Source organism: Dermacentor albipictus, chromosome 5 (genome assembly GCF_038994185.2).
Source record: "Dermacentor albipictus isolate Rhodes 1998 colony chromosome 5, USDA_Dalb.pri_finalv2, whole genome shotgun sequence".
NCBI classification, from domain to species: domain Eukaryota; kingdom Metazoa; phylum Arthropoda; class Arachnida; order Ixodida; family Ixodidae; genus Dermacentor; species Dermacentor albipictus.
In genome coordinates, this window is record NC_091825.1 from 146,267,241 (window position 1) to 146,283,030 (window position 15,790).

The 15,790-nt window shown below is 46.9% G+C and overlaps 2 protein-coding genes across 3 annotated transcripts in view; one reads left to right on the forward strand and one right to left on the reverse strand.

Moving 5' to 3' along the window:
• Nucleotides 1–1,835: 1,835 nt before the first annotated feature.
• The window catches only part of LOC135906252 (sodium-dependent nutrient amino acid transporter 1-like), a 37,414-nt gene continuing 23,459 nt past the window's right edge, over nucleotides 1,836–15,790 (forward strand). The window contains exon 1 of one of the 2 annotated variants that reach the window (XM_065437554.2): nucleotides 1,836–2,071. In XM_065437554.2, the coding sequence (XP_065293626.1) occupies nucleotides 2,021–2,071 (51 nt within the window). In that variant the 5' untranslated portion in view covers nucleotides 1,836–2,020. Of the gene's footprint in view, nucleotides 2,072–3,923; nucleotides 4,057–15,790 lie in introns of those variants that run through there. The other variant, XM_070539146.1, reaches the window with a different exon arrangement.
• On the reverse strand, nucleotides 11,915–14,602 carry LOC135906332 (uncharacterized). The gene is made up of 2 exons (XM_065437675.2): nucleotides 14,379–14,602; nucleotides 11,915–12,890 (listed from the first exon to the last, which is right to left on the reverse strand). Exons 1-2 carry the CDS (start codon nucleotides 14,503–14,505, stop codon nucleotides 12,358–12,360), a joined length of 660 nt encoding a protein of 219 aa, XP_065293747.1. The 5' UTR covers nucleotides 14,506–14,602; the 3' UTR covers nucleotides 11,915–12,357.

Here is a 15,790-nt window from a genome sequence, read left to right on the forward strand (position 1 = left end):
TTGCTGTAGCTTTCAGTCGCCGTCATCGTCCGTTAACTCTTGTTGTTCCCCGCTCATCCCAGGCGCCTCCTTGAGGTTGTTTCTGTCTTGAGCTCTCTGCTGCCACCTACGCTCTGCATGTCTGCCACGGTTGCGAAATCGCGCCACCTTCGCGGTCACGTTGCTACGATTGCGAAATACGGTAGGTGTAATGCCCCTAAATAAAATAAACGCGGATGGATAAGGCGCTAAAGAGCGAGCGATAACGGCTTATAGAAGGATGGGAACGCCATCAACGCACCCGTTTGCCTACACGTACCGTCACCGCTTCGTAACGTACGGCGATAGACTCAAAAGGTGCTGTTCGCATACATTGGGGCCAAACAAAGACAATGCCATGGTATGTATGACTGAGTCAACAAAAAGCGCGTGCGTTTGAAGACGACATGGTTGAAGTCGACCACGAAAGTTGCAAATAAACGCAGCGCGAACATGCGACGCTTCAGAGAGCGAAAAACTAACGAAGCCGCATACAACAAGTGGCAGCATGCGAGATTGTTTTTTCATTGAGAGGCCTTAGGTAGGCGTGTGGTTTTGCACCGCCGTGCGGAACCGTATGGGCAGCGCAGTGACTGAGAAGCCTGACTTTGAATCGAGAAGTCGCAAGTGCAAAGCTAGTTGTCGCTGATTTACGTTTGCAACCATCCGATTTCTTTCGTTGATTGGTGCTTTTATTAATACATCATTTTCTTCACGCAGTGAAAGCGCCACGCGTCAGCGACGTATTCGCTCAGTGAGTAGGCGCATAAATGCTTGCGCATTTAATCCAGACGCGGAGAGCGAGTGTGAATTCCCGGGTGGACGCAGAGATGGAGGACAGGAGAGGCGACAGGCGTTCCTGCAGCGAGGGCTATCCTGTTTTAACGCGATAGCGTTAAGGAGCTCGTGTCGCAGAAAAGCCAGTGTCGTCGGCGTCGGTGTCGGTGTCGGCGTTTTGCGGCGTTGACCGTGAGCGATAAATCACGGCAGGCACTCCATAAATAAAAAGCAACTTCCAAGATGGGCTGGGTGGGAATCGAACCAGGGTCTCCGGAGTGTGAGACGGAGACGCTACCACTCAGCCACGATTTCGATGCTTCCAAAAGGTACAAACGCGCCTCTAGTGAATGCGGTGTTGCCTTCGAAACGAGCCGTGGAAAGTTATATTGTGGTGTATATCGGTAATTATGAACATGTAACTTACAGAAGTCGCAATTACACGAGTAGCGAAGTGCGTTTCGCTGCATTTCTTCTGCGCTTTCCGCACACGGAGAGCCATCTTGCGGCAAACACAGAAGACCCCCTCCTCTCCATGTACGGCGCTGCCCCGACAGATGGCGCGCCACGCGCGCATTGGAGCTGTCGCGGCTCGGACTCTCTCCCCTGACAACGCTTCGCCTTGCTCCCTCTGTAGAATCAAGCGTCCTTCCTTTCTTTAGATCACTATCTCTCTATCTCTCTGCCCGTGCCGATCACGGCGTTTGGCTGGCGTGCATCATTTCCCCCTCCGGGATACCGAGTTCTTTGGTTCGCTCCGCTTGCTCAGGCGCACGTTTCGTTGCTGCGCCGAACGCCGCGTTGCTCGACCATATGGCTCGACGCTCACCGCGTCTGATGCGGGGCGCCTCGTAAGTGATGGCTGCCCTGTAGCCCATTGTCTTACACCCATTGGCGGGTCGACGGGAACGCTATCGCGTTCCACTCTTGAAGGCGAAGCTTAAGCGTCCTCCAATTTTTTATTAGAGTAATATCGAGTGCCTGACACAACATTTATCAGTGGCGCAGTATGAGACACTGCAATATTGTCACGTGGCTGCGACGCTATCCAAGTGGCCAGGCAGTGCAGCAGGGGGCACGAGATTAGACGCCGAACTGCCGTGAGTGTGGGTGTGTGTGCCTGCGGCTGTGGAAGCAAAAGTACTCTTTCCGCTTCGATGGCCGCGACAAGCACGCATGCGTTGGTCGATCGTTCCAACTCAAGTGGACCTCGGACCCCACGGTGATGCCCTACGTCCACAAGATGTCTCACGACGGCAACGAGATGGCAGGCATGGTACGGTATTCTGGTGGTTTCTTTTAGCACCGCGCAAACTCGATGGTCCGTGGACCCGCATTTTATTGCGCTGACAGAAAGCACGGTTGCCCGAAGAAGAACATCGGGTGTTATATGTGAAATACGCAAGTGATGTCACTTGTCTAATACCGGCTGTTTTGTGGGCAAGTCTGTAACGCCGACGACCCAGGACGGGAGCGTCGGCTTTCTGCTAAGAATGAATGAAATGCAGAATTTCCTGCGTGTTGCACCTCTCGTAAGTGTGAGCTTATAGGCTTCGTTAGGTTATGCGATTCCCGGTGGAAGCGAAGGATGAGCTTCAAACGAGCTTTCGCTGACATTTCGCACCTCAGGATTTGAAATTAGCGTCGATTAGAAATTTTAACCCGATCAATCGGTACTTTTTAATAGATTAATTAATAGATTTAATATATTTTCGTTACTAAGCGAGAGAAAAAGAAAGTCAAAGCCGGTGACTTGACACGATACACGGACTTGAAAGAAAGAAAGAAAGAAAGAAAGAAAGAAAGAAAGAAAGAAAGAAAGAAAGAAAGAAAGAAAGAAAGAAACCGTGCTATTTGAATCGACAGTTGTATTTATTCTTGCTGCGAGATTACTCTGTACTCATGTACTCATTAGGGCATACCGCCTTACTAGAAACAACACAGGAACGCAGGGATATTACAAACGTCGCGTCTAGCCCAGGCTCGTTTTTTTTTTTACCTGTGCGTTTAGTACGTCAAGTCGTCAACTCTGTCGAAACTGTCAAAGGGGGTGGCATCTATTTTCGTTCTGCGCTGCGCTTCCTTCTTCGTTCAGGCGCCGACAGAAAGTAAGGTGCGTCTGGTTATCTCCCGTGTTTTTTTTTCTAAAAAATAATGTTCCACACGCACGTCCTACCGCACCACAAAGGGGAATAGGAAAGTTAAAGGCCTGTACAGATTTTGACACCAATGCATCGCGCATGCGCGGGCACAGTCGGAACTTTGTCGCTTCCTTGGCTGCTATGCCGGCGCTTGCGTGATTTTGGTCATGCGAGCTTAACCAATTAATCGCCATCGAAAAACAAAACAAACAAAAACGCAGCCACGATTAAAGCTTTAAGTCAGTAATCGAAAGATCAATCGATCAACCGGCCATCTCTACATGAAAACATGGTGTGGATTGAATCAAAGGTAACGCTGTACCTCTGCTCGGAAGGAAAATGTAGTTTTTCACTTATGTGCGCTTTCTTCTGTCGTAACAAATCGTATGCATGGGCAACATTTTGCACGTATTTTCCGGTCTTCCAGCGAAGGAAATAGTTCATTTGTGAGTGTAGCGCTCCGGTGCTGTCCCATGTTCGTGGTTGTTCGGCGACATTATGCAGTCAGGGCAACCAGCTTGCGTATATGCAAACAGATTTTTTAGAGAACACAATATACATTTGTCAGTGGCCAGTGCCTCCAGCGCCTCCCTTCTCTCTAGGCTTCTGTGGGTCTCGTTACTGGAACACCACGTGTGTCCTGTCCCCGAGTTCGGGGTGTGACGAGGCATTGCTTGGCAATTGGCGCCACGCAAGAAATTCATTCCCTTCTGCGCATCTGATCTCAGGCATACCTTGCGAACAACGCTGACGATTGCCGCCTCTCGCGCGTGCGTCAACGCGTGTTTCGGGCATCTTGTTAGCGACACATGTTTGGCGTTCAGTGCTGATGAGAGCCTACGAGGTGCATGGCGCGAGTGTGCGGTCGCACTTTGTGCAACGCTGATGACGTCACCGATGTTGACTGCGTCATCACGAGGCAACCTGAGAAAACGCGGTTAGAGAAAAAAGAAAAGGGGGGAGGTCACCTTTGGAGAAGAAGGCAGCTGGCAATCTCTGCGCGACGCACGTTCAGATGCGCTCAGCGAAACTCGGGAGAATAGTATTTATGCAATGATATTAACGTGGGAACATACCTGTGCATACGTGAACAGCGAGAAGCAGCATGGCAGAAGACACCGTGAGTAAACATTTAGGTTAAATAATTACACATTCACGTAGAGCGAACGTTAAAGAGAAAAAAAAGAAGGTAGTCCGTCCCATTTCACCTCTTTTTAAATCAGATTTTGTGAAGACCTCCAGCGCGCAATCTGAAATGTCGCGAGTCATGAAATGTCATGGATTGTCTCACAAACCGGCGCTCATGTCCGCTTCGCATTCGCTATATCAATCCCACCAGCTCAAACTATAAAATGTTTGTTAAAGGAGCATTTCACGCTTGGGACACTTGCGTCGATCGTCCGACTCGTCTGCATAATTAGTCTTACTGGCGAAAGGTGCCGAGAACATACCGTAATGTGGGTTAATTAAAGACCTCGTGGGTGGATGGCTTCAAACGACCGCCCCAGCAAACATTTGCATAAGCTTGGTGCGCTTATTCTGTGGCTCCTATACCGGGTGCTTTCTTTCTTTTTTGAAGTGCACCAAAATTTGAAAACTAGAGAAGTATAAATCAGGGTGGCGTTAATTTCATCGTTCGAATGTCCAGATTGGCAGCCTCTAGCTAAAGTGGCGCTGTCGTGTGCGTGATTAACGACGTTAATGACATCTTTAATTACTGATTGAGCAAGTCAGCAACCTGAAGCCTGTCCTCGCTATTATCTAGCGGAGTGAACAAAATTTCATTAAACAAGCTAGAGCTTTGTTAAGGAATACTCAACATTTCACTGACATGGAAAAACGGCGTTTATGACGTTGACCTCCCCGCACTCGCCTTTAATCGCGTTGCCATGGCGACCACAGTAGCAGAATTCCGCAGCCGCGGCTTTTCGCGGCGTGTTGCCAAAAATGAATTGAAAGTGGCGAAACTAGTGGCGAAAGTGACGAAACGTATAGGCGAAACCACAGTGGCGTAGGTGCAGTGCAGAAACCCGCCGCAGTGGCTCAATGACTACGACGGTCGGTTGTTGAGCAAAGGTTTGCGGGTTTGATATCCGGTCACTGGCGCCGCATTTGGGTGGAGGCGAAATGCCAAAACTCCGGTGCACTTAAATGTAGATGCATATTAAGGAACCTTACGTGGTAAAAAACAATTAATCCGGAGCCTTTCACTATGACGTGTCTCACATAGCACCAGTGTTGCCTTGGGACGTTAAACTCCATGGACGAATCAATCAACGCAGTGCCTAGAGTAGGAATTAAGTACGAACGCAAATCGCTTTCCACTGACGTAGAATTTGCTATCACAAAGATATATCTATTACAGCGTACCCTGATGTGGCGAACCTGATTCTCGAACGGTACATCGCTTGGCGCATGTCCACGGTTTGTCGTCTTTACTTGCGGCCGAAAGCCGGCATACAAGGTGTTTTTGTCGCTATCTTATATTTTTTCCTTCCTGTTATGCTGCTAGCATTCCTCTCACTCTGGTGTTGGTTCTAGAAGGTCGTCCAGTGTAGATGATACTAAAAATGATACCAACGAAATAACGAACAGGAACCACCGGAGGATAATTGTCAATGTAAAGCAATAGCTTCCCGGTATACCTGCTTTTTCTGCTGCCGGGGACGCCTAATGGTTAGCTCATCATGCTGAGCCGTGTTTCCTAAAAGGATGCAGAAAATAGCGCATCTTCCTCTTCGCAATCACTCTTTCTCTCTTTTTGTATTGGTGAATAATATGAGGTGCGTAGGTTTGTATGTAGCGACGCATTATCTCTAGGACCACCCACGTTAGGGACCACATTGAAACCCTTCCGAGGACACACATCGTGCACTGCAGCTATCAGGACCAGCGCATCACGTCACCAGCTTAGATTGCACTGCCTTTGTGATCGGCGCAGTTCACTCGGCCAGACGGCCGTCCAAGCAAAGTTGGGAGAAGAGCCAAAGGAAGGTTCACTTTAAAGCTCGGTCTTAATGTATCGCTTGGAGTTGTCCGTGCGCGTTCATCTCGGTCGTTCTGCGTGTTTGTGTTGTAATCTAACTCGTTTCGTCTTGCTATCACTCATTTCTTTTTTTTTTGCCCGGGTGCTTTTTCTTCGTGTCACTCCTATGGTTACTTGCGAAAATCTTCGCGAGTACTTCGAATACATCCGCCGAAGCGCGCCGAGAACGGGAGGTTGCAGGGTATGCATTAATTTGGCCCTGACGAGCTCATTCCATTCCAAAGCCGAACTCGGCCCTTCTGCCTTCGCGAATGCCGGCAGCAACGGATGGATGGATGCAACTTTATTGTAAGTCCGGCAAGTTTTAACGCGACCCGGGCTCAGGTCTCCCACGGGGGAACGTCAAGGCCCTGCCTCAACGTCGCCTCACGGGCACTGCCCACGTCTGGATGCCGAGGTCTGAGCTGAGGTCCCACATTTTTCCCTTCTCTTTGCGTTGCAGCTGAATATGCAAATAGATATCTGCGTGGCGCCTGAGCCACACATGCGCGCACGCACTCACAGAGAGAGAGAGAGAGGCAAGAGTTAGGGTTATTTAATTTTTGAATCACGTGGCTGGCAATGACCCCCGTATGCTGAATGTCGTGGCATTTCTTTGTTTCGCATATTGTGCGCTTGAACTCGGTCCATTGAACTTTTTGCCAATGACGCAGCGTTTTCTCACGGCTGTTCCATGCCGAATTATCCTGAAACGCCGCTAAAGCAGAAATCTGCCTGGCTATAGATAGAAATTATATGTACAAAAAGATAGATGTCATAGATACAAAAAAGAACTGAAAGAAGAAGCAAAAATGAAACACGTCGAAGCCAACATTTAATAAAAGAAAAATAAGGAGAGAGAGAGAGCGAGAGAGAAATAGAGAGAGAGAGAGAAGGTAAAAGAAAAGAAAAATTACAGGGCCGCTTAAGATCTCTTTTAAGAGGTGAACGGCGAAAGCCTACTTTTCCTGCTCTTATCATTCGCCTCTTTCTCTTTGCCTCTTCTCTTTCTCTCTCTTCTATTAGTCATTACTGCTCACTACTACGCATATTTAGTCATATCTAATCAACTGTGGTCATTGCAAGCCGTCGTTAGACATGTTGGTGATATCATAGTTATTAGTAGTCATTATAAGTCATTTCAGTAATTATTAGTCATTACTGGTTGTTACTAAGCATTTTTAGTCATTTTTAATGGATTGTTGTCGTTACAAATTGTCATTAGAGATATTCGTCATTTCATAGTCGTTACAAGTAATTTCAGTCATTACTTCTCACTAGTAAGCATGTTTAGTCATTTGTAATCTATTGTGGTCATTAAAAGCCATCGTTAGACATATTGGTGATTTCGTAGTCATTACTAGTTCTTGCAAGTCATTTCGGTCATTATTAGTCATTACTGCTCACCACTAAGCATTTCAGTGACTTGTAATCAATTGTGGTCATTACAAGCCGTCGTTGGACATGTTGGTGATACCGTAGTCATCAGTAGTCATTACAAGTAATTAGCAGTCATTTTAGTCAGTACTACTAATTACTAGACATTTCTAGTTATTTCTAATTAATTGTGGTCATTACAATTGGTCGTTAGACATTGGTCATGTCGTAGTCATTAGTAGTCACTACAAGTCATTTCAGTCATTATTAGTCATTACTGGTCATTACTAAGCATCTTTGGTAATTTCTAATCGATTGTAGTCGTTACAAATTGTCATTAGATATATTGGTCATTTCATAGTCATTACAAGTAATTTCAGTCATTATTAGTCATTATAAGTGTCATTAATTGTCATTACTAAGCTCTAACAATCTCTATTACAAAGTTATCATTTACTAACTGTCACTATCAATCATTTCTCATTCTTCAATCTGTCTTTAAGAGGAAGCTTTAGCTCGGGTGCCCCTATCTAAATACATGTAAAAGGAGAATTAGTTTTTCTCGGCAGCCACTACACCGAACTTGACCAGGTTGGTTACGTTTAAAAGAAAAACTTAACATCTAATGAGTGTTGGTTTCGAATTCTTGATTTAGGCCGTCAATTTTTTACTGAAAATTGGCAAAAATCTCAAATATTCAGAAAACAAAACTATCAAGTTTAGAACTCCAACTCAGCAATGAAAAATGATATCACAATTCTGTGAATTGCAGCGGACAAAATTGATATGTTACACACGAAACTAAAAAAAAAATTATGTGCAAATACAGCTTTTGCAGAACCCTTGTACACAACGTAAGATTCACGTGAGATATAAAATGACGTATCAAATTTGTCCGCCTTCAATGATCTAGTACATGCCGCTTACAGAACCGCGATATCTATTTGTGATGCAGAGCTATTATTTGTAAACTTCGTGCTTCTAGTTATTTTAAACCTAAGATTAAAAAAAATAGTTTTAACAAAATTCAGGCACTAAATCGAAATTCCGCTTCCAACAGTCACTAGAATTGAACTTTCTCTCTCAAATGCAAGAAATTTCATCAAGATCGCTCCAGGGGTTATCTCAGTAAAACATTTTTGCGTTTTACATGTATTTGAAGGCAAGTCCTTTGTATGCCTCTTCAACCTTTGTCTTATATGTTGACCTACTTACTTGTCGGGAAATAGAAAAGGAAAAGCTTCCAGACCTCGTGGTTCTTAAGTAGGGGGGAGTATGGTCAATGCCATGAGTCTCGAAGTCAGAGAACCATCGAAACTTTTGACCCATATGCCGTGACACCAAAGTCCAATCTGAGCAACTGCTATAAGTCGAGCCACGCAAGTACGTCGGACTGCCATCGTTCATAACGCTGAGTTCGTGGTCCGAAGCAAATTCTGCAAGTTTGCGGCCCCTGAAATCTATTCTGGAGCTTCGCCAAACCAAACGATGACCATTAAAGTCACCAGTTATAATACCAGGGTCCAGAAGTCTCCGTCAGGATGTCTCGCAGTCGGTCGCCATCGAACCGACTATATGGGGAGATGTAGGCGCCTATAAGAGTGAAGGTCACTTTATTATTTGTAATGTGGAGACACACGTATTGGTTTCCGTCATGAGGTTGTATCGAGTAGAGAACGTATATGTTAGTTCTGTGCGGATGTAACCAATGACCTTGCTGGATTCCCCGCACTTCGACGCCATAGAGGGTTCGTACCCAGAGAGCGTTAGCCCTTTTGACAAGCTTGGTTCACATTTTACCCCTATAGGAAATCGTTTGGCAACAAGGTATGGGCGGAAACATGAGATCCGTGATTTAAGTCCATTGGCATTCCATTGGAAAGTCGTCGTACTACGCACTTCATCGCGAAGTGAAGGCAGTGGAAGAGCCATTGTGCTTACGCAAGATTTGCAAGCACTGGGCTCAGGGCATCCAATACTTGCACTGCGCTTCGAGCTGTTGGTATATTCGAGTTGCCTACAAGCGTGCGAATCACATTTATCAAAGGCTTGAGCATTGGTACAATTTTGGCGGTCATGCTCTGTAATTCATCTGGGCGAGGGGTGGATCATTGTGGTGCTACTCTTCGTTGTGGTTTATTCACAGGACTTTAACTTGGCAGTGGTGGCCATGCTTCATCCACGGCCTTCTTTTCAGCTGATCCATTGTCAATACACGGTTTGGACGCGTTCTGCAGTGGTGGTGGAGCGGATTCAACAGCAAAACGCTTTGCGGCACGTGTTTTCTGTATACGGAGAGCAGAATTCCTTGATGAACGTCTGCGACGAGAACGACGTCGCCTGACGCCAGCAGCTGCTTACTGATGAGTCGAACGGTCCCTCACCATATTCTTCCCTCCTAATTCTTTGAAATTCCTTGGATGAGGTGTCGTGGGGCCCCCGATAGTTTGGGTACTTATAAGTTTTAGCCCAGCTGGGAGTAGTCTGCAGAGTGTTGTGCTGCACCAGAGGGAACATATCGCCAACTTTCCACAGATGGTGCTCATGTGACCAAATTTATGGCATTTCGTCCACTGAAGTGGCTTGGGAACAAAGCACGTCGGAAATTACCTACGTCCACATGCGACGGAAGGCAGTCACCTTTAAAGAATATTTTTACACAGCTGGTGTTTCCGAGACGGGCCACCTGCAGTATTATTTGGTTCACATGATTGGCAGGCTTAATCAAAAGTGGTAAACCGTCGCCTGAGATGGCCACATCAATGTAATATATGACGCCTGTAGTAGCCTCTTTTCCCAGCGGGATCATGCTACGAACGTTCATGCCACCGAGGACAGTGACAGCTCGTAGAGAGTAAAACGCAGACGCTTGAGCGACGTCTACCGCAACAACCTTTTTCGAGAGTTGACTCTGGCGTCCTCAATACCATTTGGCTACAGTCCCTCGAGTTCAACAGATGCAGCTTGCTTGTTGAGGAGCCTCATGTCGGAGGGTAGCGCTGGTAAGAAGAGGATGAGGTACTTCGATGAACTCTGCGATGCGGAGTCCTCATAGTAGATGTGTCCACAGAGGCCCTGAGCACCCGCCGCCATGGTTTCTGACTCAGGACAGTCGCGTAGTCGTCGTCGGAGGTGGGGGTGGCACTTACCCCATCGGTCACCTATGCCTGGCCACGACATCTCCGTGGACCAATTGTGGATACCTGCCCATATTGCTCAGCTCGAGGGTCCGCGGCTACAATCGAACATCTGTTGCGGACATATCCTGGTCTAAACCAGATCCGACTGCGCTACCTGCGAACTGTGGGCCTTCATCCCACGGTACCACCACACTATGATTCTTGGCTCTATGGGACCAGCCATTCAGCACTATTGATGTAGATCGCCAAAACCGGCCTGCGTGTTGTTTATGCCGTTGGGCAAAACTTTCGAAATAAAGACAGATAGAAAAAAGAAATGCGCGAGGGTCCATCCACTTGGCCTCATCGTTTTCGCAGTCAAACGCTCCGCTCGTCTCTCGATCGCGTCTCTCTGGAGACCGTCCAACCATCGATGAGCTAGCCCTTCACGCTCGGGCCGCACGTGTGCCGGTTATACCGTGAGAAACATGGCGGCGGCAGCTGGAGAGGTGGCTGCCGCGCCGACAGCGTGAACGCGAGTGTCCATACAACTGCTATCGCAATGAGAAGTCACTTTTTTTATCACTAAGTAGTGTGGTTTTATTGTTGTGTTTTGTCGCCTAAAAAAAAAAGAAGACATGACTGTGTTTTGCTGTGTTGTATATAAAATATTTTTCTCTTTCTCCGCTTAAGATGGTCCGTTCCACAATTTTTTCTTTAAATCAGGAGCCAGGATTCAAATAACGTTTTTTCCCCACTAAAGCGTGTCTTATTTAGCTTATTCAACCATCTAAAGTGCAGAAAACGGTTCATTTTTTTTTTCTGTCAGGTAATTTTTTCTCGTGAAAGGTGGTAAAAATGCTAGTCGCCCCAGCAGTGATAAGTAACTAATGAATTGCTGAATTGAGTAAAGCTTTGGCATTTACGTAGATAAGTGGGATACCTGTGCAATGAACTAGGATAAATGCAATGCGATAAATATTGAGAGAGTAACATTAGAAAAACTAAGGAAACGGGAGAAATTGCCAATTTTGACTAAGTTCATTTGCAAAATGAGCTGTAAATGCAAAAATATTGCGTCATTTTTTTTTGTTCTGGTTCGTTGAACGCCTGTATGTGAGGAATGAGTGTGAACAATTTCATATCAAAATGCTTATTTGAAAAGAAGTTATCAAAGTTTGCGTAACGTGAGCTGGAGCAAAATCTTTTGAGAACAACGTAAACAAATTTTCAAACCATGTGAAAGATGTCAAAACTACACAGATGACTAAAATGCGCCAGCTTCATAGCTGGGGCCCCCACGAGATGCACTAGAGTCTCCTTTTGTTCGTGTGGCTGCTCGCCGAGAACATAAAAAACAAACAAGTATTTTGAATAATATTTATATAACATAAATAGCACAGATTTTCGGCTTCGCGAAACGAGTGTTTGGGTCGGGACACTAACTCCCATACTAATAACGATAGGAAGATTATATTTTTGCAACATGTTGCTGAATGTTTGGGCATACATAAAATGAAATAAAAACAAAAAATCAATTTTGTGAAAAAGATATTGACCTTTGAATCTGGCCTACTACCTCAAACTAGCGTGGTTTGAGAATGTGGAATGTTTTTCAGCAGCATTCTTTCTTGTGCGTGCTTTGCCTCCGCAGACTTCCTTTCAATTACATATGGAGTTGTCCGCATGTGGATTAGATAAGCTGGCATGCAGACTACGGAGGTGCCGCCATGTCAGATTGTGACGTATTTTCGTTCCATCCAGGTACTGGAAGACTTAGTGACGGGAGACCCAGCTATTAATCGCTGCTGCCAGTAAAACAAACAGTAAACTCACACTAACTGAACAGTTGTCCTCAGCCGGATATATTGTTTTGTTGCTGCACTTTGCCGTGTTCAGGTCAGTGATCCGCTCGGCTAGAATCGTTCCTGAGACCGAGAAAGGACGATTCGTGCGCTTTCTTTAAAGGGCTCTGGTTGAAGGTGGGACTCGACGCCATCCCGACATCGCTGGCATTGACCACCGCCTGCGCCTTTGAGGTCAGCTCGGTCCCTTGAATAGTCGAGTCCGCGGCCTCCGACGCCGAAGCCCTTGCGCGGTCGGTGGTGTCAGAGGCCATCGTCGCCGTGTCGTTGTTGATAGCGTCAGACCGGTAATCGACCACGGGAAGGTGGAACTGCTCCAGCAGATCCGCGTGCAGTGGCGCGGACATGTTGTGGATGAGCAGCAGCGACGCGCCTTGGGTGCCGTTGCGAACCTGGCGGAGGTTTCCGGCAGCGGCTCCCCCGCCTTGGGTGTCGGCGCCCGCGAAGACCGCGACGATCTTGCTGAAGAGGCCCGAGATCATGGTCTCGAGGAAGGTCACCTTCGTCCGATTGATGTTGCGGTTGAAGGCGTGGCCCGGCATAAGAACATCCATGCTGACGATGGCGCCTGCGGAAGAAGAAGAAGACAATGAATTCAGAAAGCTTCGGTTACCTCAAATCGAAGCGTTCTTTGCCGATTTGCACGGCGTGTGGCGGGTCGTCGTGGTTCTCGCCAAGGAAGCAGAGTCGACCGATGCCGGAGACGATGTAATCGAAACTGCAGCCTCTCTCGGATGTTGTGTAATCGAAAGTGGCGGCCTGGTGGGCCGATCCTATCACTAGTGCGCAATATGAGTCGTCACAATTATTTTGGTGTGGTTTGTAACAGAAAGCCGACCCCGGATGCAGTGCGATCCATTTTGACGATCCAAGATAACGCTACCGCATTACAGTCTTCAAGCTATAGCGTGAATTTGGACTTAGCTGATTTGTCTCTTTCTCCGAGCTTGGCGTCCGTGTTTCGCCGAGTGGGCGTAGCGGGGATCTCTAATGCAGCTGATCAGGGCCATACAGGAAAAACACCTGTGACGTTGGCGTGGAGCATATCAACATGAAGTCATCGGCTATTCATATTCGGGCAGGAACAGACGCCGGGAACACGGACAAAAGTGGACGCATGTAGAAAACGCATCGTTTTATATCTGCCTTCACGATTATCCGTGTTTTCAGCCCTGTTCCCACATCAATGGGGTGGAGGAGGAAGCTCAGGACGACTGGAAGTCGAGCAAGTTTGTAGATATTCATCGCCGGCGTTTTCCTTCGCGTTCTGCTTGCGTACCTGTTCGTATACGGCTGCCCTTCCGTACAGCGGAGAGGAAGCACTTGCGTTGTGGCGGTGCTCGGTGTGTTAAAAGTGGCACTCGCATAGTTCAGCTCGACCGCAAAGGACATTGCCTAACGTTTTAATCGGGAGGTGCAATTGACCGTGTTTTTAGAAGAAGTGCAAATTCGTTAAACATCATGATGTAACTTTTGGTACTTCTCAGTATACACAGCTCCATTTGCAACTGAGCCGCGAGACCAACAGCGTCTGACTGAAGTTGTCGGGGATACGGATAAGTTCGAATGTGAAGATTATCTTCGTTCAAGGAATAAAAAGTGTCAACTTATACCATACGCACGTTGCCTTAACAGAAGCGATGTAATCGCACACCTAAAATCAATATCTACATCGTAACGTAAACGTGGCACTCAGAGAGAAAGAGATACTTATGGGAAAGGTTGTGCTATCGGCCTGACCTATAGCATTTTCTGGTCTGCTACTACGCATGGTGAAGGTGGAAAGGGGACAAAGAGTGGGGAAGGAAAAAAGGGATCCGCGCAAAGGAGGCAGGACATCTACACAAAGTAACGTAATACCTAACTTAATGTAACATCACGTTACGTGAGCATGCAAGCATCTACATAAAAAAAAGTTTAGCGCCCGCCGATTGCCAAGAATAGTGCTTGGGATGGGCCTAATATTTTTTTGTTTTTTTCCACCTGGCCGTAGATGGTCTCCGACCCTATCGCTTGCATGCGTTCGCTTGCCCCGAGACGACCTCAAGGAACGTACCTACGAACACCAAGAAAGCGGCCCCAATGCAGAAGCCCACCGTGGCACTGAGAATGTCTTGCCAGAGCTTCCTTTTTGGGGATCGCATGCGCACCGCTGGTGTGGGGACGGCCTGTGCTTCAGCCATGGACGGGCGTCAAGGACTAACGTACCAGCCGCTAGACCACCGTCTACTTCTTCTTCCTCTTCGTCCCTTTTGTTCTTACCTTCGTTGTTGTTCTGCTGCTGCTGTTTCCAAGTGGCAAGTGGCACAAGTGGCACAGACCCACTTTGGGGCGTCGCTCGGCAATTGTGTGGTTTGCACAAATACAGTAAAAGTACTTCATTAAAACTTCTTTCTGGGCGAGTTGGTGCATACTTGACATAAAAACTGTTTACAGCGCAAACACATGCAACCACAAAGTATAAGAGATCAGCGCTTGTGTCCTGTCTCTTATACTTTGTGGTTGCATGTGTTTGCGCTGTAAACAGTTTTTATGACAGTAAAAGTAGTTCAGAAGATTAAAAACTGTCTTACTGGGGGGAAACGCGTTATTCTATGCGCGGCGTTCATTGTGGGATGGTTGTAATACTGGAGCGAATCGATAATATCGAAACAAATTAATGAAAGTGCATTAAATTTACGTTTTCAGGAAGGAACGCGATTCACTTTGTTACCCCTGCACCAACGACCTTCTGTCCTCCCCTTTCTGAATAAAAGAATTAATTCATTCGTTATGACGGAACTACAAATTTGCTGAGCTTCATCATAAAGAAATAACGGGGAAATACAAAAAATCATCTGCATGCCGCCTCATAGGCGCTGTTCTGATATGACGTATCTCCAAGTAGCCTCAAACCTGTAAATCCTCTGCCCTCTATCTCGCGCACATCGCCCGTGCCACCGCCTTAACGAAATGCCAATGTCGTCTGCGTGGAGTGAACGTTAACGCAGAGTAAATCGCACATTAAATTCCTATATGCACTAGCGTATAACATTCTGACTTGTCCGCGGACTGAGTTCTCATGCGAATACTTATTGTCTTTTCTCATGTACTCATTCCCCTCGGAAAGAACGTTGTCACGGATTACGCCCACGCATGCGCTAGCCAGATCTCCATTTATGAGGCCGAAAGGGTAACTATGCTCAGAGTAGCCGTGCATTGTGCGGCGTTGTTACGACTTTGCACCGCTGCACCACTATTACGACTATGTGGTCCCGTAGCGCTCGTCACCCGTTTCGTGACAGAGCGTTGGTAGCGAAGACTCCGAGCCAGGCGTCGATGAGAATAACAAAAGGGACTTTATACACTATATACTATATATATATACCGGACATGAACGGGTCGGCACTGGGGCCGAGAGCTCACACAAACGCGACTGTTCTCGCACGGCGACGTACGGCGAAAACGCGTGACACATCTCGCCCCAGT

Excerpts from the sequence above, each read along its gene's own strand:
- LOC135906332 (XM_065437675.2), bottom strand. The coding sequence starts at position 14,505 with ATGGCTGAAGCACAGGCCGTCCCCACACCAGCGGTGCGCATGCGATCC. Across the intron at positions 12,891-14,378 it reads CGCTTTCTTGGTGTTCGTAG|GCGCCATCGTCAGCATGGAT; the intron begins GTACGTTCCTTG and ends CTTCTTCCGCAG.